General features: G+C 39.3%; 1 protein-coding gene across 1 annotated transcript; it reads right to left on the bottom strand.

The window, feature by feature from the left end:
• Positions 1-523: 523 nt before the first annotated feature.
• Positions 524-22,812, bottom strand: LOC100546652 (protein FAM171A1-like). Its single transcript, XM_031553899.1, has 6 exons — positions 22,795-22,812; positions 17,896-18,123; positions 12,815-12,907; positions 7,590-7,748; positions 2,517-2,693; positions 524-777 (listed from the first exon to the last, which is right to left on the bottom strand). Exons 3-6 carry the CDS (start codon positions 12,855-12,857, stop codon positions 752-754), a joined length of 405 nt encoding a protein of 134 aa, XP_031409759.1. The 5' UTR covers positions 12,858-12,907; positions 17,896-18,123; positions 22,795-22,812; the 3' UTR covers positions 524-751.
• Positions 22,813-27,977: the final 5,165 nt, after the last annotated feature.

Below are 27,977 nucleotides of genomic sequence, written 5' to 3'. Positions count from 1 at the left end.
ATACTTGATACAGTAATGATGACAACCACATGGATTCTGAACAAAAACAATGGCTTGCACGAACAAACGCCCACTGTACTGCAAATACGCCAGAGAGAAGCACTGCATTATTGTCTGGCAATACATTCATGGTTTTCCATCTCTGGCATTTACTCAATTTTCAGATACAAGTGTGAAAATTTAAGCCGCTGAAAAGCTATTAAGGAAAGACCACAATGTAATTAGCTCTGAAAAAAACAGCTCCTGAAATGAAAGACAAAAATCAGAATAATGAGGTTAGAGGGCCTATCCTGACAAGGCACAGAGCTGGCAGTGCAAAAGGGTTACAGCAACTTACTTGCCTGGTAAGCATTTCTCCAGTAAGAGGCCATCCCAGTCACAATCCAGCCTCCTCCCTTCAGATTCCAAGCACAACAGGCACAGAGAATGGCAGGGTACCCCCCTGTCAGTGCTACATATGGCTAGTTTGACAGCCTTTAGGGTGCTAATGCAGCCCATACAAGATAGAGTAACTGCTCTACTTATTAAATTAGTCTGTTCTAATTTAAATTGGTTGGGATGTGGCCAAAATTCTGCTAGAACTGGCATGCTGCAATCAGGGCTTAAATAAGTCTTTGTTCATCGTCTTTGGTTGCATGGAAAGATGCTTACTTCAGCTGAAGTGTGAGCTGGAGCCTAAGGATAATGTCTTCAGTACCTTCCTCTCCATGAGGTTGTGAAGTTATGTGGCCTGACAAAATACTTGTTTTGTTCAGTAGTCCTCATGCCTTCTCCTCCCTACAACACAAGTGATCCGTTAGTTTATCACGAACTTGTGTCCAGACCAGGAGCCTCAAGCTGCAGCAGTAATTAATTAACCCATATTGATCTATACTACATAATATACACTGTAGGGTAACTAGCTCTTTATATGTAACAGTAAAATACATCCTCCATAGTAAGAGGACATGGAAATTTGGCTGTAAATGAGAAAGCTCCATAATCAAAATCAGAGTGTTTTGACCAGCGGTGAGTAACTTGCAGTGAGGCAAGCTTCAGATGTAACACAGTTGGCAGGAAGGATTAGGGATGGACTGTTTCTTATGGAGAAAGTAAATGTGAGCTAGCCTTACCGGCCTTGCCTTTAACAAGGGAAAACAAAATACTTTCTAGAATCACAAATCAAAATCAGTGTCAAGCAGAAGGTAAGTGAAATGCACTGCTAGGGCACCACAAGAAAACCAACATTTCCGCTGTTAAGGGAAACTCTGAATCCATTTATCACACACTTTTTCTACTACTCAATTTTGCACTGTATTCAAAACTACTCTTTATTAAATCCTACTGCTTTACTCTCTAATACAACCAATTCCCAACAAGCGATTTATCAGGCATGCTATTTGAAAAAAAGTCACCTACTTCAGCAAACAGAGGCAGGAAGGAAGCAAAAGTGTTATTTCCCCTTTCACCTCTCTCTTCCCCCCTCCCCTCCCCTTCCTCCAGCACAATGGTTTCAGGCTGGTTGTTCCACTTCTGGACGTGATCACAAACTGGCTAAAAACCTGTGCCTTGCAGGGACAAAGCCCCATTGATTATCTGCACAACCCCACATATCTGTTCCCTTTTTCTTCCTCTCTGCCTCACATCCTCTGCTTTTCTCACCTTCCATTCTTCTTTCTTGACTTCTTTTTTGTAGCAATCATCTGCTATATACTTCAGAGGACACAGTGAAATAACTGTGGAAGTGGAATTACCAGGACAAGATTTAAATGCTTGGACCTTTACACTTTGAAAGTATAAAGAAGGCCAGCATAGGACACTAGCTAGCAATGGAAAAACAAATACCTTATTTAAAAAAAAAAAGAAAGAGAGAGAGAGAGAGAGAAAGACTAAAACACAGATTTCAGGAGAAATCCTGCCCACAATAGCAAGTTATCCTGCAGTTTAAAAACTGGACAGCATTTTACAGATTATACCAACTAGGTATTTGGTCATATCAAAGTATTTTAACTCACCCACACGTACTTTCTTGATGGTATTAGTCAACCTCAAAGGGATTTAGAAAAGAAGTCGTTATTATATTTCCTATGTCAGACAGGAAACTGAGTGACAAAGACAAGAGATGGTCCAAAGGTCAAATAGCTGACTGGTGGCAAAGATAAGACTAGTTTTCCATTTCTCCAGACTTCCAGTTCAATACTGCAGTTGATACAGCTCTCTGTTTCTCAGACTCTGCCTGAAGTCAAGTTCTCTCAGGATAGTTTTATGTAAAACATTTAATAATTTCAAAATGCTACATTTATGAATTTTTTTGTCAAGAAGTGGCACAGAATGCTACTCAAGTATATTTGCACAAATACTACATATTGCTTGAACAAAACAACTCCATCTTCTCTTCTTTTAGACAGAAAGCATACTTTTTGTACACTCCAATGAAGACTTTAATATGTAACATAACATAAGACAATAAATGTTACTAAGACATTAGTTTCAGATAAATGAAGCCCTCTAGGGAATCATAATTAAACGTGACCTACCAAATTTTTGGTCAAACCTCCAGGCTGGAACGTGTGCATTGTGCTTCAAGTTGCTGTTTGTTGGCAGAGGCACTGTTACGTAGATGGGGCCATTCACTGGGACTGGAGTACCATCACTGTTGAGAAGATGGACACTGACTGCAGCGACAGGGGTGAGATCATATCTAGTGCTGTTTCCTATACCAAGAGAATGAATGAAAATTATGACTACAGACTTTCCCAAAGTTTAAGACATATCCATTTGGTTCAGCATCACAGCACTGAATTGATACATTTCTCACGGGAAAGTAGCATTGATCTTCCCCACATTACAAAACTCACAACCAACAAGATGCATATACTTCAGAATTTTCCAAAATCAAATGAAAAATACAGAAGATAAAAAATCTCCTGAATATGCTTTTGAATCTTCATTTGCTGTAAAATAATAAATACAAGCATCACAGCCACAATTATAGGGAAAAAAAAATCTCAGCACCTTATTTGTATAAACCTACATTATGACACTCATATATGCAAGGACACTGCAAACATGATTGCTCATGTTTAAGAATGCCACAATATATTTTGTTTGGGCTTCCACTGAGATAAACCAAGATAAATGGATTATTAGGGCATTACTTTAGGTATACAAGATAATAATTATTCTTTATGTTTCAACTGTATGCCAGTGGAAATTACTTCCCCACAAATGATTTAAAGAAATATTATAACCCTGCAGCTATGTAACCAAATGAATCGATGACAGGAAAACAATAAGGAAAATGTATGTATGTATGCAGGGAAAAAAAGGTTTCTGGTACTGTTTAAAACCAAGATCTGGAGCTCAAAGCAATAGCAGTGAAGACACAGACCATTCAGTTCTGCAAGGGTTTGAGCCCATCTGAGCCTATTCTGCTGCTAAAGTTGCTGCCTGCCCACAAGTGCTGCATGCAGTGGTTGCAGCTGCTGATCCTGCCACAGGGCTAATCTTTGTCTACAGGTAAGGAAAGGAATGGGGGTGTTTGGTTGACACTGAGAGATTACACCCTGCCTGTAATCCTGCCAATTTATGCCAATAAACTGCCTGTAAAAGCACATTTTTGCCCAACGCTCATGTCCATCAGCTACACCACATCACAACAAGGAGTCCTCAGGAACATACAGCATCTCAGTGCCATCTCAGGCCAAACACATTCTAGACACCAGTGGAAAAGCACTAAGAGCTTTACAAGACCTCATAACAGACGGCTTGTAGAAATGGCCCTTACCAAACTGGATGTCCCCCAGTGACAGCCAGCTCACCAAAGTTAGGACATCACCAGCAAAGGGCAGAAGGCGTGGAGGTGGCAAAAAGAAAAAAAGACAGAACTCCTCAAAACACCCCAAAATTTTAAATTCTTTGAATTCTTCTAGAGATACCAAGCTAAAGACATGGGAAATAACCACAAGTAACTCTGCACGTGGCTTATTTACTACAGCATCTACTCTGACATGTCTTTCCCACATTTCAAGGACAGTGTTCCACAGCCAACAGGCCAAGGAGGTTTGGAAGCAGACCCAAGTGCGCTGGTCTTTGATCTCCTATAAACTGAGGGGCAGGAGGACTGCTACCAGAGGGCCTGAACTGCTGAGAAAACAGGTGCATGAAAATGGCCATATGAGAGAGCCACAGAGGTAACAGAAAAAAATAGAAAATAAGGTCTGGCAATTCAAATACAGAACAGGGGAAAGATGCCAGCCTACCCAAGAATGGATATTATGAGCTCCTACAGTGCATGTACCTCTACAGCCATACAACATGAAGCAGAGGAGAGGGAATTGGTGGGAAAAGTTGTTCCTGTATTCAAAGTTATTTAATCCACTACCTCCCTGTGTACCTGTAACTGCTGTCCCATTGATGCCTGCACCCACGTCACTGCAGTTCTCAGGCAGTATCAAAGAAATAAATTCCTCTTGTTAATTCTTGGTCACTTTCTAGCTTACACAGACTCCTAGAGACAAAAGTGTAACTTTAGATTTAGAAACCTTTAGATAAATATCTAAAACCAGGTTATATTTTATAGCGTACTTATTTTCAGATAAGGAAAGCTTTGAATTTTGATTTCATTCCTCTCTTGATCGAGCATACCTGCCTAATATCTGTAAAAATGAATATCCAGCCCCAAAAATGCATCCTGACGATAAAACACTGCTTGCGTCTTTTTTACTTAAGGAGCACTGACCCTTTGCTCTGTGCTGGGCTGAAGTTACATTAGGAGATGAAGTTTCTGAAATCCAGGGATCTTTGGCAAGTGGAAAAAAATCCTTCAGTTTGCCATCCTGTACACTACATAAATGTCCATTAAAAAGATAAATTTGTCCCCTATCAATTGTGAAGGTAAATTAAAATCAATGCTTATGAAACTCTCACATGCTGTAAAACTGATGAGGACATGCACAGATTAAATGGGAATGGACTTCAATAAATGTCAGCTTTCATTTATTTGTTGCCATTTTTGACTTCTGGTGACCTGTAAAGAGCTCTAAAAAACATCAGAGGAAAATCCACTGTGACTCAGACGTGACACCCTACAAACCCAGCAAGAGTAATGATAATTAGCCAGCTTTGTCCATTGTTGCATGGAAGGTTTCACCCAGCGTGGTCAAAAGGATATTTTGTGAAACCATACTACTGTTTTCCAGCCAGTGACTACTACAGAAAACAAGCTAACACTATATAGGCTGATCACTACTTTCAGTAAAATGTTTGAACATAATGTTTGTAACACGCTTGATCATGCAATGAATTTTTACTGGCCCATGTTACTACTTCAGCATCCATTTAGGATTTTGTAAAAAACTGCTGAACTCATAGACAATATGTTTTAGTTAGAACAACTGTAAAGTCGCTCTGGATAAATACCAGCCAGAGAACTGAGCTGATTTAAACAAATGAGAGGACCTCTCTCAAAGTCTACAGACCTACAAAGAAACTGTGAAAGAACACAATAACGAACAATTAGGTAGAGGGACAGCATTCAGCAAAGTTGATTAGGAATTCTACAATTTTTTGCATTTTTCTTCTTTCTTTGGAACAGAAAATTTTAAATCCCCAACAGATGATCTCATTTTTTATTCCTTCAAAAGTTTTTCAGGTGACATCTTCATCATGTCACTCAGAGATGAAGAAAAGGAAGTCAATCCAAGGTGAGGACTTTGTAGTTTAACGTTTCCACAGCTAGAGAAACTCCTACTAAAAATAGGCTATCTATACTGCAGTGCACATATGAATATATTCATAGTTTATACTATTTCATAGTAGATGCTACAGCATTCAGAAGACAAGACTTTAGAGTTTATTAGAACCCATTTATTTGCCACTCATTTTGGTCTTTTGGTACTTAATTTTAACTGAAGGTTAATAAAGGTCGAATTAAAGACATCCATGCTCAAAAAGAGAAGATCCCTTCATAGTCTGTATATACAGACAACTAAAAAGGGTGCATTAAGCTGTTTTGTAGGAGGCCAGGTGGTTAAAACAGGAGGAAGATGATGCCCTGGTTGTGCAGCTCCTGCGAAAATTGGTCATGCCAAAATGTCACTAAATAAACGCGTGGGAAGCTGGTCTGCATAGCACTGAGAAAAGAATTGGGAGAGAGGAATTCTCCACACATTATCCAACAATTTGCTCGGTGGGTTTAGAGATAAAAGGAAAGGAGGTGAGGAAGTAGACAGAGAGATGAACGTGGTAAGTACGTCCCCTCCTTTTAGAAAGAGATAAGAGATATTAGAAGATGTCTGAATACAGACAGCCAGAGAAAACAGAAGGTTGAAGATGAGAATGAGGAAATGACAGGTGAAGGAATAGGATGAGATGTACTCACTGAAGCAGACAGAAGGATTGGAATAAGGTAGCAGACACATTTCTAATTGTAATAGAAAATGAGATATTCAGATATGTACAAAGGGAAGGGGAAGTTTATTTTGCTTGTTGTTCTTTTTCCACCCTGAGGGAAAACTAGAAAGCTCAGTCACACACCCTTTACTCGCATGACCTAGCATTCAAAGTCACCTAGATCAAAACATCACAAGTAAACGTATTCTGAGAAACAGCAGGGAGGGACCTCAAGGGGCTCTTTAGCCTGCTTCAAAGCAGGCTCTGCTATGCCTATGCCATCCTGACAGGTGATTGTCTAACTCAGTCCAACAGCCTCAAGCATTTGATTTTATAGTTTAAACAACCCACACCACAGCAAGGTTTTCCTCATCTCAATTGCTTTTGCTGCACTGGAAGTTCATTAATTTCTTTCTAACCCAATACAGCCACAGAGAACACACAGTTCTTCCTTTCACAGCAGTTGAAGCATTTCAAGCCTTCTATGCCCAATTCATCTATTTTTCTTTAGCCTACACAACACTAATCATTACAGCCAAAACTAAACGAGAAGTGCAAGAAGAATTACAAGCAGTCGCAATCACAAAAATGTATTGTGGCTCTGAATTTAATACAGTTTGTACTTTTCCTTTGGTTCTACAAGAATTGGCAGTTTTTGGCCAAAGCTAGATTCAAAAGTAATTTAAAAGACAATGAAAGAACTCTTAGGTGAAATAACGTTATGAAATCCTTGATATTTAGGATTTTTAGCTCTTTTTATATACAGATTGAACAAGAAATGTTATCACCTCCTCAATATAAATATTCTCTTTTTCTCCTTCACATTAATCTGTTTTCATATGTGCAAATGCAAAATGACAAGTTTGGAGACTTAGCTCAAAACTACAACTGTAACAAACTTCTCTGTCCTTCCAAGGTCGGGAATCCTTCTCTGTGTTATTCAGTTCTTCCATTTAGGAGGGACCTGCGTTAATTTAAACACTTATTCCTACAACTATGATTATCAGCACAAAAAACAGCTGATGCCAATACCACGTGAATTCTGTTACAACAAAACTCCTCATTAGAACAGCATTTTGACAGAGCAGTTGAACCAATAATGCCATCCAAATTTTAAAGAATGTTTATTGTAATGGGATGGAAAAAATTACATGGTCAAAAGTTAGTTGGTTCCTGGACCGACATGAAATCAGAGCAAAACCGAAGTGATGAGTTACCTGTTCCATTTCCATCCAACCCCTGCAAGTAAGGGAAACTGTCCACTTCCCAGGGTGAACTGGCTGCGGTCAGATACGCTGTCAAATCACTATAGCTGGTGTTCTCCGGTAATTTCACTGATCTTCTCTGAAAGTGAACTTGTGGCTGAGTCCGTGCACCTAAAAAAAATTAAAAATGACATTATATCCAAGGTGGGCAGAATATTTAGGCATTCATATTTATGGAAGCACATTAACAAGTTGTTTTTTTTAAAGTAAAAATTACTTGATAAAGACAGACATCTGAAAGTTGTAGCACACATGGAGGAAAACCAGTACTTTTGTGTTTATTTTGCAATTGCCATTGTTTTCCTAGAAGTATCTCTGAGTAAAACTGTTCAGGCAGATAACGTCAGAAGCTTTTCTAACTATGCTATTTCTTCGGATCACCTCAAATTTCATGCTTCTTTTAATTAATGTCACTGAAATGAAAACAAAATTTGAGGTGACGCATGTGAAAGCTCAGAGAAGTATCCAGTTCACCATTTCTGTTTACATTTTGTCTCTTTTGAAATAGCAAGATAAATTTACACTCTTTGAAGTGAAGTTCTATGAAACAACAATTCTACTTGCAGTCCCAATTAACTTATGTAACTTCTGCATTTTGGTTTTGCATAGCTTTGGCTATGTACTAGATAACAGTCACTTTTGATTTAAGCCACTGGATAAAAATATTCTCTTGACAAAGCCTGGGTGAAAACAGTTTCCATACTTTCCCATGCAAAGAACACATATAAACAGAAACAGATTACTTAGCATGTAATTCCTCATTTTTCCTTCTTCTGGTACAGTTTTAGCAGTTTTTCCAAGGTTGCTAGGTACTAACTGGGGGGTCTTTACTGCAACAGAATTTAGAACTGCTTCATGTACTATTTCATTTTAAGTCTCATTTAAATCCTGGGTTACAAAGTCAATGGACTTTTCCAATGCCTGCTTACCACTAATACTGTTCAGCAACACACAGCAAAACTCCATCTGCAAATTTCTAATGCAAATTAGTTTTTAAATCAGAAGCTATTGTGTTCTCCAGAGCTCACTTTGAACACTCAAAGAACTCTTCCCCAGAGCACAAAAACTAACAGGTTTTTCCCCCTTTCTTTACATTTGACAATGTGGTTCAAATATGTCAACTCAAAATAGTTTTGCTTCTTTTCCCCTATTAGTCTGAGATTGCAGCTTTGACCTGACTTCACTGAGACAAAAATCAAAGAGCTTGACTCAACTCCTGAAATTTACAGCTACCAATGTCATTAGCCAAGTGACTGGCATCTTTTCTTGAACTGTTTTCCAGCAGGAGCTCTAGCTATAAGAAAGAGACCAAACTTTGCATTACCAGCAAAAAAAAGTCTAGTTGGCAGGCAAGTATCTCCAAACAGGTGATTATTACTTAGCTGTCATTTCTTTGGTAATTCTGCAAGAATAAGCCGTCAAATATTTTTTAAAAAAACTGAAACTTGGAAGTATTTACAGAAGGATCTTAAAACTAGCAGTATTCTTAAATGTTTACGATAGTCATTGAAAAACACACCAGTGAAGTGGGAAGAAATCTCTCTTAGTCAATGTCTAGGTTTAAATGGAAAATGACAACACTCTAAATGAATTGACTGAAGTCAACTCAGGGAAGACTCATCGCCCTTCTGCTTTATAATATCATAGGTTTGCTGTACCTAGGGACATAATTGTTCAAACTCAGAAATCACTGACCACACTGCTGTGCAGGTTCATAAGTCCCATGCTGATAAGCATCCATAGTAACAAAAGAGAAAAAAAAATGCGACAAAGAAAAGAATATTATTGTTATCTGTTCCATGTAAAATTTTAGATTTTCTGCTGTCTAAATATCTGATTAAGAAAAATTGAGTTGCCAAAAACTGGCATTGTATTTCTGAAGATACAAGTAATTAAGCATTAAAAAGAAAATAACTGTTGTTCAATCTATAAACACAGTAATTAATGGGCAGGCTTTGGAGTTTTCTATTTAAAAATGATTATTTTGTAGCACTGGGACAGCAAAGTGCTCCCAGGGCAAAGCAAACCTCTATTTCTTGAATTCTACAGACAATGCAAAATGTTCATGGCTAAGTCCCAAACTCAACAGGAAACTTGCACAACACTGAATTTGGATGTAAATTCTAAGGTGTAAGCTACTCAGAAATAGCCTCCTGCGTAGATAGTCTGTACTTATAGATACAAAGAATTAGTGCAGAATAACTACTTAATTCACATCCTAGATTAACAAGCTCTTTGATATTGAAACGCCTCAGGGAATCTGGTTCCCTTCTAGGAACCAGAATGTCAAACAAGCCGCTCATCCTTTGCATCTTGCTCTTCCTTTCTCTAAAAATAGGAACAAAGATATTCACCTCTCAGTGCCTCCCAGATGGTTAATGCATTAGTAGGTGTTTAGAGATCTAGGTACAACAGTGAAGGCTTCCCAAGCAGGGCTTTCTTTACACCAGGAACACTGCTTTCCCATCCAGCGTACTGCTATGCCACCAGCACACTGCCCCAGTTCCCCAGCTGCCATCTCTCTCTACACACCAATGCACTCTTTAGCAGAGGTCATAGGGCACATTAGGGCTTATGACTGGGAATAGACTTGTTGAAGGAATGGTAAAACACATTTATGCCAACCAGATTCTTTAACAGCATTTTTCAGCAAGTCAGCACTTACCATGGGGAACAGGTCAATATTACAGCTTTTATTATTAAAGATGTCTAGTTTTGACTTACAAAAACAAAATCACACCCAAATAGACTTCACTATAAAAATCGCACATGAGATCCCTCCACTCAGTGAGTGCCATAAGAGCTAGGACTCTGAGCACTGATCGTATCTGCTTTAGACATCTACTTGCCAACACATTAACCATGATTTTAAAGCTGTCATTTCCCATTTTCCAGCGCACATCTCAAGGAGCTCCTATGAGGCACCCCCTGCCGTGCAGGATGTGTGACACGTGGCACCACACTGGCAGCTGAGCTTCAGTCTATGTGAAGTAATATTTGAAATACAATCTATTAATGCCCTGATTGCTCATATGTCAGAGACAGATAGAGGGTACCAATATAGTTCCCACGCACTGAATGCAGAAGTTCAGCTCTTCGCTCGCTGGTATTAAATAACTTAAATGACCCAGGGCTGGCAAGCTCTATCTTCTGCAATTACAGACAGGATGCTGCAGAGGATTGTAAGGCCATCATGAAAATGAGGTTGGCTGCATTAACACAACTTCTCAATTGCATAATAAGTTGCTTACTTGATTAATTATTCAAAAACAACCAGTAACTTACTGTACTAGACATGCCTTTCTTTTCCTTTGATTGGTGCTTCAAACACCAGTGTTCCCAGTCTGTTCCTAGTATAATAAGTTCTGCTTTGCTCTCTTTTCTGCACTAAGGTGACTCCTGATCAACTCTTTTGCAGCAGCTTGAAATAACTGGGAAATAAATTGGAGAAGTTATAGAGAAAAACTAGGTCACAAGAATTTTGGATCAAGATTAGAGAGGCTTCATTCAAACGCTGGTACAATGTCCAAGCTGCCTTTCAGTTAGGTTTCATCATAAGACAGTTCCCAAGAAAAGGAGTATGGGTTGGTACCTGAAATAGTTTTTACTGTGTAAAAAGGGGAGTCCAAATTCCAATTCTTAGAATACTCTGGGTAACATTTTCTTTCTTTATTTTCCTTCCCTGTTATACCATCATAATCAGTTATATTATGCTAATTCAAATATGCCTTAAATCAACTCACGGAAGGAAGCAAGATTACATTATTTAAGAGCCTCACTTGGCTGGTAAATGTCCCTCTAGCCCTTACATGTTCCTGCTTGGTTTTTGTGCCTAATTTTTTGTTTTTTTTAAGAAAGGAGATTGTAAAAATGAGTATTTTTCTTTTAAGTGTGCTGTGTAATATTAGCACATGTGCATGAGAATTGAGTATTTACTTAACCTTGTTAGAATACTGTTAGCAAACAATGTTTTATGGTTTGCCCAGTGGAATCCCTTATGATTTAACATGGCCCACTGTCCATCTCATTTATTCCATTATTTAATGTCATCTCTCAAGCAGCAGAATATATGCATCACAGCTGTATTGCTCTCTAGCCCTTCCTGAGCATTCCAGCAGCTATGTAATTTGTTTGGTGCTTTTTCAACGTCAGTCATATTTACTGCTATCATTAATGAAAAGCCCACTGTATCTGGATGGCTTCTATCCTAAAAATAGATATTAGGAAGTCATATTTGTATTATACTGCCTTAGCTATGAAATAAGGTTATCTCTTAGTATTACTGAAGGTACTATTCCCCTGTTTAACTATCTGCTAGAGTTTAACATTATAGTACTCTTAATCCATGTGAATAAGACAGTTTATGCCCAATTAGGAGTGCTCACAGGAAGGATGTCCCTTTGTTTTGTCTTATTAAGGTATCTTTAAAAAGTTCTGTTCTTGTGTTAACAGACTTAACTCAGCATATGAGGTCAGTTGTGCTAAGGGAGGTGGATCCCTGATGGACTAGATGAACATGCTGATGACCTACTGTGTAATTCAGAAGTTGCACTGTGCTCATCTGACTGATAGTACCTACACTTTCTTTTACTTCTGTGTTTGGCCTTATGGAAAGGGGATCCAGATTTTATTCTACTAATACAGTGGGTTTCACCATAATATGTGGGACTGCAGTTAGTCTGCTAAGGGATTCACAGGAAGTAATTAAGGAAAGCAAGTTTATATATTAGCAATACACATGTGAGGTATTTCCAACTTCTCTATGCCTCTAGCACTCACAGCAGGAGACAAGAAAAATTAAAATCAGAGAAAATTCTTAGGCAATAAGAACACCAGAAAATGTTTACTGCAAGGATGATTAGATGAAATTAGATGATCTAACATCTAGTAGATAACAAAAGAAATTTAATCTGTAGTTCTCAAATGGCATACTGAAGTTCAAGCCTGTTTATTACCAACTATCTTGAATTCCCTAGTTACAGCAATTAGGGATGAATTTTGCTATTAATCAATTCAGTAAAATCCCCCCAGAGAGAAACACTCCTCAGGGAACTCATAACAATTCCACATAAAATACTACTCTCACCCACACTATAGTTCTAAAAGTACCAGACTGGTATCTTTTTTGTTTGAAATATCATTTAAGTTTCAATTACATCTTCCAAAAATCAGCATACCTTGAAATCCTGAGACTATCTGGACTACATCATCATAGACCATTAGAGTAGCTGAGCGTTCAGGAAGAAGGCCAAGGCTCAGTGAAGAGAAGACTGTGGAAGAGAAGTCGTTTAAGTGAGATATATCTCACAAACAAAATTTGATAACAACAGAACACTCAATTTTATTTTGCAAAAACAGGCAACCAAAACTAAAATCATATTATATATGATATATATATGATCTATATATTAGATATGATATAGAGAAACTATGTGCATTTACCAATCTAAATAAAGTCATGCATGGCAGCTCAAAGTACAGAAGGGTACAGTGAAAAGCACAGTTTCAGGTTATATTCCCAGCTCCACAAAAGGACTTGTCATTACATAAAGATGAGTGAAACACTGAATCCGACTGAATTAATTTTTCTGTGAAATTATATACATCTTACATAAGAAAAATTTTAATGAAACTTAACTTATAAATACTTTGAGACGCTTACATAAAAAGTCATAAGGAAATGCAACGTATGGCAAGTCTAAATAACTGGCTCTAAAATACAGCATGTCTATATTGAGTCACTACCTACAGTACGGAACCTCTACATATAGCAGAATCAGTGTCATTCTATCATGTTGCACAAAAAGGGATAGTTAAATGGCACTTGCTGCAAGAAATCTGCATGCCATTGGATGCAGACGTTCCTTAGAAGGTAGGTGGGTGGGTGCTGGTGTGTTGGGAGGGTATATATGCATACACGCCCAGAGAGTGAAAATTAACAAATTCATTCCAAACTTTCCAAACCAGAAGACCATAATTACACACAGACTTAGCCACTGACAACGTCTATTCCTGCACCCATAAAAACACGTACCTATGGACACAGTAAGAATTAGAACTCCCCGTGCTTCATGCTTGGCTTTCAAAGATAGAAAGACAGGAGGAAATGAATACAGACTAGTCATTTTTGATACCTGGGCACTATCCCATACTTGCATCTGTGAAGTGCTTGTTCCATGTTGAGGTGACCACAAGCTCATGAAAACATTTCCAAAACTGATGAACAGAAGAACAGCACAAGTTCTTCAGATTGTCAGATGGTTTTAAAATTTCCCTCAGTGAACATGCCTTCTTTCATACCAGAGACCATGCAGGCAATCACCAATGGCATGAAATTCAGCAAGGGTAAATGCCAGGTGCTGCACAGGATGGAGCAACGCTGGACACAGGCACAGATAGGAGCTGAGCGGCAGGAGAGCAGCTCAGCATGAGCCAGCAGTGTGTCCTAGCAGCCAAGGGGCAAATCACATCTTGGGTTGCACTGAACACAGCACGGCCAGCTGGTCAAAAGAGGTGATCATCCCACTGCATTTAGCATTGGTGTGGCCTCATCTTGAATTCTGCATGCAGTTCTAGGCTCCGCAATATGATATAAAAAGGATGTTAAAGCCCTTAAAAGTGTCCAGAGGAGGGTAACAAAGTGGGTAACAGGGCTGGAAGGCCTAGACTGTGAGGAGGGGCTCTGGCACTTGGGTTGACCAGGCTGAGATAACCTCATTACTCTCTGTAGCTCTGGCACTAAGCCGTGCCACAGGAGGTTCAGACTGGACACTGGGAAAAATTTCTTCATTGTTAGGGTGCTCAAGCACTGGAACAGGCTTCCTAGCATGGTGGCTGGTGCCCCATGCCTGTCAGTGCTCAAGAGGCATTCGGACAATGCCCTCATTAATTCCTTTTGGTTAGCCCTCAAGTTACCAGGCAGATGGATCTGGTATGCATAGGGTCCTTCCACTGAACTATTCTAGCATAGATGTTAGAAACAAGAGAGGCCACACTGCTATTGCAATTACAGCTGAGAATTTTCTTTCAAATGCTCTGCATGTGAAACATCTATGCAGCATAAGTAAGGATGCCTACTGTAAGTAGCACCACGGTCACAAGTACAAAATGCGTTTGTTCTTAGTTCAGTAGCTTAATTTGTATGAAGAAAGCTAATATAACTTAGACACCCTGGGGAGCTCAACACAATAAACCACACCAACGTTTTATGTATACATCCCATTATAATGCATAGATAATTCCTAACTTCCCATGGGTTCTTCTGCATAATCTTTTTTCAGCATGACAAAGACAGAAAAACATCGTTTTTAAAGCCAGAAGGACCACTGTGATGATCCACTCTCACTCACTGTGATGATCCACTCACTCTCAGTCTTTCCTGAATTAATTACTGCTTCAGATCCAATAGCTTCAGATCCAATAGCTGCACTTAGCTGTTCTACAATATGTTTTTCAGTTTATCAGTTTTTTTCTAAAGTGTCCAGTGGTGAAGAATACACCACAACACCAGCATTCTAGCAACTAATTACAATGGCTGTTAAACTGTGTGTCTTTTTACCTACTAAAATGTATTGAACATCTTCTCAATCAAGTCCTGCTGGACAAAATATTTTTCTTACACACCTCCTTTTCTCTGTGCAGGTGCTGAGGACTATGCAAAATCACCCCAGGACTTTTCCTATGCTGAACCAAATAAATCAAGCCTGTATAAGTCTTTCCCTAACTGCCATATTTTTCAATCCTAAATCATTCTTGATATACCTCTGCAGTTTTAAACATTCCTCTTGAATTCTGGATCCAGAATTAGACATGCATTTACCAGAGTGGCTTCACCAAGAGAAAATGCTGAAATAGTATGCTCCATCTTCTTAGTCCTTATTTTTCCTTATTTTACAGATTATTCTCTCTTCTTGCAGTGCTATATCAGAAGCTCATTGTCAACCATACATCCACTACATCTTACATGTCTTCTGCACAGCTACCACTTCCCAGATGAGGTCTCCTCCCTCAGAAACATGGCAAGCATTCTCTGATCCTAGGACTACTTTTTCCCATGGTATGTGTTGGTCGACACTACCACTAGTCTGAATTGGGATAGCTCAGTAATTTCCCTCTCCCCCAAAAATCTCCTTAAATATACACTAATAGTTGCAATTTTATTTTCTTTCAAATTATTTATAAAGAAAAATCTATGTGTAGGCAAGAAGAGATAGAGAAGCACATCTTCCATCATGAACACTTCAACAACTCAAGTGATGTTAAACTAATGAACCGTTAATAAGCAGAGTCATGGCTCTCCTGATAAATAGTTCAATGGAAAAAGAGATCTTAATCTTTTCTTCCTACCATTTATCATTATGTAAATAAATAATCTTCCTTCTTAAGTGGTAAAGAGCTAGTAATTATTTTGGTTAATATGAGAAAACTTTATTCCTGCTGAACTAGGAGGACAATCCTTAACGTTAGGTTCTTAAAGCTACCATAAGATCAGTGGCTGCACAGTCTTTCAACTACGATCATAATTAATGTATATCGCCTATGATGGAGGAATTGTGATCCCTCAAAAAAGTTCTATTATAATGCTTTAAACATTACCACCCTACAGCTTTCAAAGCTACTCCCAGCTTGGGGTTATCATTTCCACATTGAAGTGGTAAAATAAATCCCTATATATTTAATTCACCACAGCATACAGGATGGCACGTGAGCTTAAACCACTGGTGTGGGTGGAACGCTGCTCAGAATGGCATATCTGGTTTGTGGGACGATGACTACAAGTACTGTTTTTTTCAGGAAATGAAGATCCTGCTGCAAGTGTGTACCCAGAATGTACACTGCAGAATCAAGATTTAAATATGCTGACTGTTCCCCATCATTGAACCCAGATTAAAACCACTAAAAACAAAATTTTCCATTTTCTAAACTATGCTATGCTACTTACAAGCATAATAGGGGAGCATTTAAATATAAATACTAAGTTTGTTAAACACCAGACATTGAAGCTTTACAATATAAAAAATAATAGCCTAAGTATTTAGGGTTTGAACTTCTGTGTCACATTTCCAAGAACAAACCAATTAAATCAACATGAGGGGTATCAAGTTGTAACTTGTTGTTTCTTTAATCAAAGGAAGGATTAAGTTTAGGGTACAGAAAGCATTCTACTCCCAATTAAATCAGTGGCAAACGATCCGCCAGTTTCAATGGAGGAAGATAAAGGTGAAAGGAATCTATTTTCTGAGTAAAGCTCAGATTTCAGCTGTAGAAATAAAGATTTTGTGGAAACTGTATATATCTACAGCTCTTTAATCTTCAATGACTTACCAAAACAATACCGTGCTTGAATCCCTCCCCTCAAAATCAATATTTAAGAAAAAGCAACAAGAAAAAAACCTAACCAATAAATTCCAGGCCCAGGAAGAATATGCTGTGTTTGAAAGATCTATGGTGTGAGTGAGAAAGATATGAGACAAGAGACAAGAAAAGGTTACGGCATGCTCTAACCATCTACGATTGTGTGTTAAGGAGTATGTTAAATACACCAGGAAGCTGCATTTCATCTTATTTAAACAGGCAAAAAAAAAAATCACATTAAGAAAGTTTCTAAATAGAATAAGGTTGGAATGGATCTCTGGAAGTCACCTGCTTTAACCATGCTTGGGGATGTCCAGCTGAGTCCTGAATATCCTTAAAGATGGACAAAATTTTGAGCCATTCGGACAAGAAATATCATTTAAGTATTATTATTATATTTATCTGCTGATGAAATTAATCATGTTAATTATGTTAGAAAGAATCTTTACATCTGGATAACATAGCTGCAGATTTAAACAGTCCTATGGGACATGGCCAAGAGCTGAAAGTCCAGGGCTGTTTTGTAAAGTACAGCCTACAGCACAACAGTTGTTGCTACACCTTGGGAGATAAAAGAACTAGTACATCACAGCTGTTGAAACAGAGCACTTAAAAACAGAATTCCTATAAAGAAAAAGATCTGGAGTAGATTTATATGCTCTGTGGAGCTGTAAGAGCATCAACAGTTGTTTGAAAACTGACATATCAAGGACAGGTAGGAGGAGTGAGGATCTTTGCACAGCCCTGATGCCACAGCTTAGCTGAGGAAGGAACCTCACATTTCTGCAACTCACAGATATTCTTCCTACCACCCAGGACTGCAAGCATTAAAATACATCATACAAAATTATAACTTCCTTTAGATGCAAAATCTTACCTCAGAACAAAAATAAAGATCTCTTACCAGGCAATCTTACAGGTTTCCATGGTGCAGAATTTGGCACATAGGCATGTTTACTAGCAGTCACTATCAGCTGATTGCCCAATTTATACTGAAACTTGAGGAAGGCAGTGCCATCTGCTCCTGAGGTTCCAGATGCAATGGAGATTTGGTTGGTAAAAATCTCAATGAAGGCTTCCGTTACTGGCTGATGTGTGCTGGCATCGCTCACGTGGACTTTCAGCGTTACTTCTGTAATGACAAATAACCATAGTGATCATAATCAGAGCAGCTTCTGCAGGAAGCAGAACTTAGAACATACTATCACAGCAACAGCCACCAAGACATGGAGTTAACTGCTAACCTATAACTTTGGTGACACTATGGCCTCTCTTCCTGGCCTGCAACTCTCCAATTCAGGCAGCTGCTCTTTAGAGGTTCTGCAGGCTTTGTCATGAGGCTGACCATGTGCTGTGGCCCTAAACTACTGCCCTACTGCTAATCCTACCTTTGAAGACGTGTGTTGTACCTATTACCCATACATAGTTGGCAGCACATCCCCTGTGGCAGGCAATATTCAGCTGATGAATCACATGTCAGCCTCATGGTAGCATCCTAACTAAACACACACGCTGCCTAACATCATACTGAGCACAGGGCCTTGCCTCACAAGCAGCCCAGCTGGGTGGGGAGAGGACACAGCTGGGAAGTGAGTTGTATCTTACACTCCTCTCCAGGGACATATCTCTCTGGGCAGCAAAAGAACACACAGAGGGTGGTGAAGCACTGGAACAGGTTGCCCAAGGAGGTTGTGGATGCCCCATCCCTGGATGCATTCAAGGCCAGGCTGGATGTGGCTCTGGGCAGCCCAGTCTGGTGGTTGGCAACCCTGCACATATCAGGGGTTGAACTGGATGATCACTGTTATCCTTTCCAACCCAGGCCATTCTAAGATTCTTTAATCAAGCAGTCACGAGGAGTGAGCAAAGCCCAGGGGAATGCAGGCTGTGATACAGACAGAGATTTTGAACCTTCCAGTTGGTACTGGGCTTCTCTGCTGATGCTTAACCAGGGCAGTGAAATCCCAAAGGATCAGGCCCTTATCCTCAAAACAAGGCACAAACAGGGCACAAACAGGATGCAAAGTGCTAGCAATGGACAAAAGAGAAACACCTTGCCTGCCTCTCTGTTCACTTGCCTTCCTTCCGAAGGAATAAATACATCGCAGCACCTAGTGTCAGAAGTGGCCAGCAGATATCACAAGTGAATTACCCATCCCCATGCACAATTGGAGAGTGTAAATGGTGGAAAAGTGATTGGTAAGCCAGTCAGGAGCATCATACATTGCAGACATACAGTCAGAAGCCAACACAATGAACTACATTTTACTTGAGTAACGTACCCTCTTCCCAGAAACTAATTGCTTGTTTAAATGTTTCCAGATGCACAGTATTTGTTCACTTTAAGACACTCCTGTGATTAAACCATACACTGTCACAAAGCTTTTGCTGCACAAAGCAAAGTGGCTAGTGCAAGATGGTCCCTCAGAAAGGGACCTACTATATCGGTATTTTTCCTTGCCTTCAACAGTTCCTCTGTGTTATGCTGTAAGTAGCAGCTGTTGCCTCTCCAATAGCTATGACTTAAATGCAGTGCTGCACTGAAAAGACCCAGCAATGCTCTAATGGCCTCAACCAGACCAGTCCTTGGATTGTTTCCTTTATGGTTGCCCCATTCTCCTAAGTGAGTATTATTTCTTTTCTCTCCCCTTCTCCCAACACTCTTGACCTTGCATTCACCTTTGGAAATTATCTTGTTCCTGCCTGAACTTTCCTCCCTCAGCTTACTTCATCTCACAAGGTTGTGCTGGACAGTATTTTGTGAAATCCCTCTTTTTGGTGTCATGGAAATGCAGCCACTAACAAGCAAGATGTTCACACTCCATGCACAACTCATTTCTTCATGTTCTGCCCAGAAATGAGAACAGGACTTTATTTTCATATGTTTTCAGAAACATATTAATTTCTATGGAACAGTATTGGGGATAAAGTTTTATTATACTAATACTGCATATTAGGGTATTAAGAAATTATTTTCATATAAAACAGCAAGACATCACATCAAGAAGAACAATGAAGAGGTCAACAGAAGTTAGGTTGTGAATTTCAGTAGTGAAATGACACAGCTGAGTAAGCTGAGAAACATAACACAGCAATATAAAATTTAAAAAAGGACATTGTGATCTAATACAATCCTTCAAAATATCAGTATCTCTATCCTAAGGGCATTTTAGCTATAAAGATGTTTGGTCCTTTAATAAGCAGAGACCTTCTGTCTAAATCCTAGAATGCAAAAGTATTAATATCAGGCAGCCCAGAACAAAAACCCCATTAGAGAAATTCATCAACATCACAGCCCTCACCATAAAACTTGGCAATTTGGTGGGGATCAGCATGAAATACATTTTAGCTATTAAAGATTCTGGACTTGTTCCCAGTTTCACATTTAATAGTCAAAGAAAACAAAATATACTGAAAAAATAGTGTACCTACACTGGTGAATATATACAGAATACTCCCTTAGAAAACTTGCTTGATGACCAAAAAACTTGTGGCATTTCATGCATATGAAAGCCACAATAATAAAAGGAGGTATTCATATGTACCTATATATTTGCGAATTCTATATATATTTACAAACATGAAGACAAAAAGCAATGCAAGTTTTTATTTTCAGAACCCATAGAAACACTTAGATCTAAAGTCAGATAGCTACTGTGATAAAATTCCTCAGAACAGATGTGGCTAAGAATAATGGATCATGTATTAAAAGAAAAGCAAGTGAGTAAGACAAGCTGAACACCATACATAACCAGTCTCAGTAACATGTAAGTAAGCCTTTCCTACAGCAACCATACATAACAAGGAACCATGGTGCTATACTGCTCTCTCTGTTAAATAGTAATCAAAGAAAAAGATTAGAAATAACTCAAGTTTCAAACCTATTTGATTCCCTATAGACAAAATTATAGAATAGGAACTATGACTAAAATTGATTAAGTGATTAAGAGTGGTAGCCAGCCATGAGTATCTCCAGAAGGAAGTTCATTTCTCTTTCGTGCTCTAGTTCCCTATATACAAGCTTCAGCCTGCAACTATCTCTTTCTGACAAGGAAAGACAGGAGTCTCCAAAATGCTGTTTCCAAATGACAGTGATGAAGGCCTGAAGAAGTCCTGATGTCCTGCTACTAAATCACTGGTACTTCTCTTTTATTTAGATTTTTTTTTCCTCGAGAGAAGATCCTAGCAGCTTGAATAGCCCTGCTTTCTTTTCATGCATTATCTTCACTGACATACACACGAAATGTACATCATTTGCTTAAATTAAGTTTTTCTCTCACACAGCAGCTTCTTTTCCTTATCTAATGCAGCAGTGAAGTCATGAACACTGAACCTGCGTTATCACTTTTATTCCCACAGCAACAGAATGACCACAAGCTTTAAACTTAAATTGTTGAAGAAAACTCTCTAAAACATCGACAGTGATAAGAACTATCTATAAAGAAAGATTACCATGAAAACAAACCTCTGCAGTAAATTTCAGAAGTGTGATGAGGAAGGTCCTGGAAGTTGGAGGCATATGGCCAGTGCTCGTGCTTCTTTGCTACGCTGCCAAGCAGAGATGGCTGAGGTAACAGATTCCAGGCTGGTGAATTCACAACTCTGACCACTCTCATGCCCCAGACACGCCAGCCACATTCACAACAGGCTATGCCTATAGCTCTAATACACCTGGCTCCTGACCAGTACGGTGTGAATGGGACTCTTTTGGACCTGAGCTGTCTTGCCTGTGGTGCCCTGTTGGCTCCCAGTACCTCTTGGGCATGCACAGGTAGAGCCAGCAATCATCTGCCGCCACCAGCACACATATGTCCTGCCACTGTGTTCTTACAGCAGTGTTTCAGGGCAAGAGCTGGTTGTGTTCACTGCTCATTTCCACTAGTGAACATAACTTGTCTGAATGGGCAAAAAGAACGTGTGCCCCTGCCTACCACTGCAGGCAGAAATGGCCTCCTACAGCCATTAAATAAATTGAGCAGCCTGGAAAACCATGCAACACTATCTTTGGGAATTTCTAAACAAAGCGGGAAAAGCAGGTAAGTGGGAATGCAGCAAATACAGCGTTAAATCCCATGAAGATCAAGGCTGCTGTTTGTACATGGACAAGCAAGTTACTCTAGCCTAAACTCCTTGTATTTCTGTCTTCCCTCAGCAATCACTGAAAAAACTGAAAAACAATCACAGCCTGTTTTTCAAATGAGAGCAAACCTAAACTACCAGATACAGTGAAAACAGCTGCTTAAGTGTAACTCCGTTTTCCTAGTACTAAATTTATTGTCAGCTATATAACGAAAAACCAGCATCTTCAAGGTTATTATTTGGGAAAGTGAAATAAAAGACAAAAAAAAACAAACAAACAAAACAAAAAAAAAACAAAAAAAACCTTACCATGTTAGCATATTAATGCAGAATTCCATCTGTCCACTTAATCTGATTTCTGAGATTTTACTAAGTCTAAACTTTCCCTGAGCAATCCCTCCTGTGCCATCTGCTTTATGAACCATGCTGCCTCTCCTGAAACACAAGTAACCTTAAGACAACTGCTTCCATAGTCAAAACCCCACTTCTTGGATTCCCAACCCTGTTTATACCGCTGTGAACACAGTTTGGGGATGACTTACTTAAGAACTGTTATCAAAACTCCTAAGAAGTGAAAAAAAAACCACTGCTTTTTCTTGTTGTTTTTCAAACAAGCCAATAACATTCTACAGGAAGAAAAACTCCCAGTGATGGCACACTGTCAAATCTCAAACACTGAAATAAACAGAGTAAGTGATGACAATGACTGAGAATCAAAGATTACCATCTTATTTAGGTCCCAATCTTGCAGTCTGGTTTCTGTGCACATGCTCCTCTGTCAGGCAGACTGCCTCTGATGTCTGCTGGACAGATGATCTCTCTTTTGGGAACAGGCTGACATAAGCAGCCGTTAGCACTTATCTTTTCCTCTGGAGGTCCCTATTCATAGACAATGTCAGGATATTACCAAAGAAAAATATTTAAGTTATCTAGTTTTGATTAGAGAAAGAAAACTTCCTGCTCATTAAAAAAAACAAAAAAAACAAAAAAAAACAACACTACAAACTTTATTTTAAATTGCGTTCTCCTCTCAGTTTGAGTTTGCTGGCAGCATGCCTCTTTTTGAATCCTACAAGCCAAACGGATAAGCCTTTCTGTCTCCTAACCTCTTGCCCAAGTGCAAGGTCACCCTCTCAGCCAAACAATAGGATTTTAATTTATCTAAAGGAAACCATTTTCCTAGAAAAAGAAGTGTTCACGTCCCGAGCCACAGATGCCAACTCAAGCATTTACATATCTTATCTTTTTAATGTATTTCATCAAGAAGTTTCTACAGAAAAATGAACATGAAAATAGGAGAAAAGTACAGTCATATGAGAAAAAAGAAATGTGTGTATAACATCGCTCCAGAAACAAAGACACTGGTCTTAAGTGATGTGGCCCCCTGAAAGCATGTTGATGTGTCCCCCCTCACACAGTAAGGTGGGCACACTTGTGAGAGTCACCATGTATTCAGAACAGGGTCTGGTCCTGCAGAAAACTTACAGAACATGGCACAGCAGAGCTTTCCCCACTGCGCAAGTGACCAAGCTTTCATCAGGGGTCAGTGTCTGCCACCGACCTCTATGAAGCCAGACCAAGAAAGGGATGCGAAGGTCTGCTTCCACTGGTCACCTGTTTAGAAACTCCTGACAGCTGATTTCACAAGATGAAGAGCTATTAAATGGAATTATCACAGAATTAATGTGATTCTCTCTAATTGAAGAAGAGCAACATCAAGTAGAAAGATCTCTACTTCCCTCTGTCTACAGCACTGGTCTAGTAAGGACCACATGACAAGGCTCTGTTCTTAGGTTCAAACTTTACTAATCTAGGAAACAGAGGAGTTCAGAGAAGAACTACGAAAAAATCCAGATGAGGAGAAAGCAGTTTTGAGACTGGCCATCTGTCTCTTCATGCACTGTGAGAGAGGACTGGATCACTGAGCGCAACATGGAAACTATAGAAAATGACAGCCAAGGAACTCCCAGGCTTGCCAATCGAGATGCTGTATGACCCAGCAACTGTACACTGAGTGTAAGCAAAATTCAAGCATAATTGCTTAGTGGGAAAAAATTTGAAGAGAGAAGAGTTTACTAGACGGCAGATTCGCCAGTGCTGAGAGACTACGGGAAGGTTAATTTTCTTCTTTAAAAAACAAAACAAAACACTTTTAGTTGTAGATGTTTAAGGATTGCAATTGATGTTTAACTCTAGAATTAATCAAATTAATGTTTAGTTCCAGAATGTTCATAAAGGTAGATCAAAAGCTTGTTTGTGGTGATTCTTTTTAGCACTGCAATCTGAATTTAATAAATACTGCTCTGCTTTACATGGGAAAGAAGACTATCAGAAGACTATCAGTACAGACCTCTGCAAGCTCTGAGCACGTGTAGTGCAAGATTTAATTATAGTTATCACACCTCAAAAGGAACATTTTTTTCCCCCAGATACACAACTGACTGACCGTATTTTTTTTCCCTTCCATTGCTCTTCTTCAGAAACAGCAGAGGTCTGCTGTACAGAGAGCTGCAGAGCCCATTCCCACAGCTGGAGCGGACACCCATTATGCCCATGAGACGCCTGAGGGACGCACCTTGCTCGCCCCATCTCAGCAGACAATCAGGAGCTGGGGTGACCACTTGCTCGCAGGTCTCACTTAAGGCCTTCTTGCCCGCCTCTGCAGAACAGGATGATTCATCTGTATTTTCATCTAACATTCCATGCCACTACAAGTGCCTCGGGCATCGCTGGCACTGCTGCTTATTCCATAGTGCACAGGAATTTAATTTCCAAAGGACTGAAATGGTTTAGCCTAATTAAAATAACTGAACGTGATACTCAATATTCAAATAAAGCACAGTAGTCTTATGTGAAGGTCAGGCAGGTGCCCTACTATCTCTTCAGTTTAAAAATCCATTAAACAAAGCATTCAAAAATTAAAATTGAGAAATACATTCATTTTTCTCAAAATACATTATCTACCAGTGCTAATGCACACATTTACATAGGATTGTCACAAAAGGAACTCTGGTATAAGAACTAGAGCACTTTACACAATCTCCCATGACAACCAGGCTGCTACACAACCACATACTCAAGGGGGAGGGAGGGGCAGCTAAAGGATAATAAAATAAAGACATTCATCACACGAGTGTCCAGCATTTGAAAGAGGATTTGCATATCCTGACCTGCTAGATCCAAGAGTATTACCACCAAAATTAATTTCTTGGCAAAAAAAAAAAAGGTAGGAATTTGCTTTAATTAAAAAAAAAAGTGAGGGCTATATGCATAATGCCCAGATGAGACTCTGATACCCTATTGTTAAGTGATTAAAAAAAGCATTTATAATTAACTTGAAACTCACACAGCTATGAAACTCATGAATAGCAATAGTTGCATTAACAGGTCTGTCTTTGATCTCTACAGGAACCATGCATGACACAAACTAATTTCATTTCCAAAACCATGTATTTCAAACATGGAATTATATAAAGATACTGTCATGCAGCGCAGATGGAAGTTGAGTTTCAAAGCTTTATCTTGCCACACACATAATGCATTCTTTACAAGACCTGAAAAAGTAATCCCAGCATAAAAACCTCTTTTTTCCTAATAGAGTACTTTGAAACTGTTTGGAGATCAACATGGAATGAAAAGTTCACACACTGATATTTTTCATTTGCTCAGCATTAGAATTCTCCCCTGATTCAAACAAGCCTGCAGCCGATTTTGCAACATCAGCTCTGAGACATTTTAAGGATAACAACACATTGAGCTCAACTGCTGCACAGCTCTCAGGGATTTTAAGCCACAGTTCTACCTACTGTATTATCAGTAGTTTGAGGAGGGGGCTGAAAGGACAGGCTCGTATGTGGCTGTACTGAATGGATGTGTTATGTCTTCTTGGAACGGCTTCTTCCTAATTCTATAAATAACAGCCTATGAAAACAATTTAAAGCAGATGTATTTCATGTTTAATTAAACCTGTGTATGTGCAATGGAGCAGGGAGAGGACAAGTGCATTTTTATTTCCAATCTTAATCTACTTATTTCCTAAATTGTGCAAACCTAGATGTCATTTTGGAAGAGCATATTTTAGTTTTTTGCTGGTTAGTTTTTAACAAAGCACTACCAACTCTGACAAACCCAGCTGAAGGGACTCTCCACCTACCAGCAGAGTAAGCTGTCTTCCAGTTCTATCAGAGCGCTCCACTGATGTCAGCTAATAAACGTACAGGGGCAAATTCCTGCGTTACAATTTTATTACAGTTTTATCTAGGCACTTGCACATTCTCTTTTTTTCAAGTAACTAAACAGTCAATTTATATGCACTTCACTCCTTGAAGAGGTTATCCCCAGCTGGCACAGGCAGATGAAACAGAGGTGAAACCACACATGCTAACAACCTATTGCTCCAGCCTAGCAGCTCTGAGCCCAAAGGGCTCTGCAGTTGAGGGCCAATGTACTGCAAAGCAAACTCTCCTGCCTCTACAGCATGCTCTTCCTCTTTCTGTTGAGCTACCCTGCTGTCCCTTGGATCCGTCACTGTGCCAATCTCATTTACTAACACAGCACAGCACCAGCCTAACAAAATGAATTGCTTGCTGCCAGGTTATCAAACCAAACTGCTGAAGTAAATCACCCACAATGCCAAAGTCAACAGTCTGGGCAGATGCGAGGGTGAAAAGGCACAAGATCTCATGGCCAAGTGTAACAGTGGGGCAGAAAGGAAGGGGACCACCCCTCCTGGCTTCTCCACAATGAGATCACCTCAGCCATACCACCAACGGTATTTCCAGAGCCCTCCTCAAACTGCACCTACACAACACTTTGGAAGGACACCTGTCACTGTCCTTATTTACACATCCTTTGGATGAATATTTGGCATGAACAGTTTCAGCAGATCTGCATCTCCATTAATCCCAGATAATCAATGCTTTCTTACTTCAAGGGTAAGGTACCTGTACTACAACAGTAACTCCAGGCCCTCATAAGGACAAGGAACTCATGACAGTGACAGAAAAGGACTTGAAATGGAACAGTGAAGCCTTTCCCAAGGGCTCTATGCAAGACTTACGATCTCTCCTGAATACCCAAAAGCCTCAACAGCCACAGTTGGAATCACCAGCAACCTCCTTCCCCCAAATGCCTTCTAACCCCCAGAATATCTTCACTTGGAACAATCAAAAAAAATTAACTTATGACCCAAGTCTTCTAGATAATTAATAATGACTTTTCTTCTCATAAAGAATGCTTAGACATTGGACAAGGTTTCCCAGGAAAGTAGTGGAGTCACCATCCTAGGAGTCTTTAAGGAAAAGGCAGATGATGTACTAAGGGGCATGGTTTATTGGTGCAATATTGATGGTAGGTAGATGATCTTAGATCATCTTAGGGCTCTTTGTCAACTTCAACGATTCCATGATTCTACGACACTGAATAAGAAAAGATCCCTACAGTTCCCTTCCTCCTAACACCACAAAGTCCTCTCAGCTTGACACACAGTCATTTGTCATTGCCTTTTGTTTACTCCTTCATCCAACCTCAATCATGCAGAAGAAACCTCCTAATCCAAGTCAATAAATTTTTCAATTAACGTTTTTGAACTGAGCTGCTGTACTGTCTATATTTTAGCTGTGATGGCTGCATATATATACACAGAATGCAACAACTGACTCAGCAATCAAACCTCATTTCAGTTTAAATTATTATAATATTGATCTCAATTCTTGGCAAGGGATTAATTTTATGGCTGTTACTATTTCATGAGAGAAAAATTATTAATCAGACTAAAATAGAGAATTTTTAAACATTACTTTCCATTCCCCTATGCCTGAAGTCAATTATGTAAATCAGCAGTTATTGGCTTTTCTGTAATCTCACGATCTAAGTACAGGCATAGTTACACTTGCAACATTCATCCTC

Source organism: Meleagris gallopavo, chromosome 6 (genome assembly GCF_000146605.3).
Source record: "Meleagris gallopavo isolate NT-WF06-2002-E0010 breed Aviagen turkey brand Nicholas breeding stock chromosome 6, Turkey_5.1, whole genome shotgun sequence".
NCBI lineage: Eukaryota > Metazoa > Chordata > Aves > Galliformes > Phasianidae > Meleagris > Meleagris gallopavo.
This window is presented reverse-complemented; position numbering and strand designations above follow the sequence as displayed.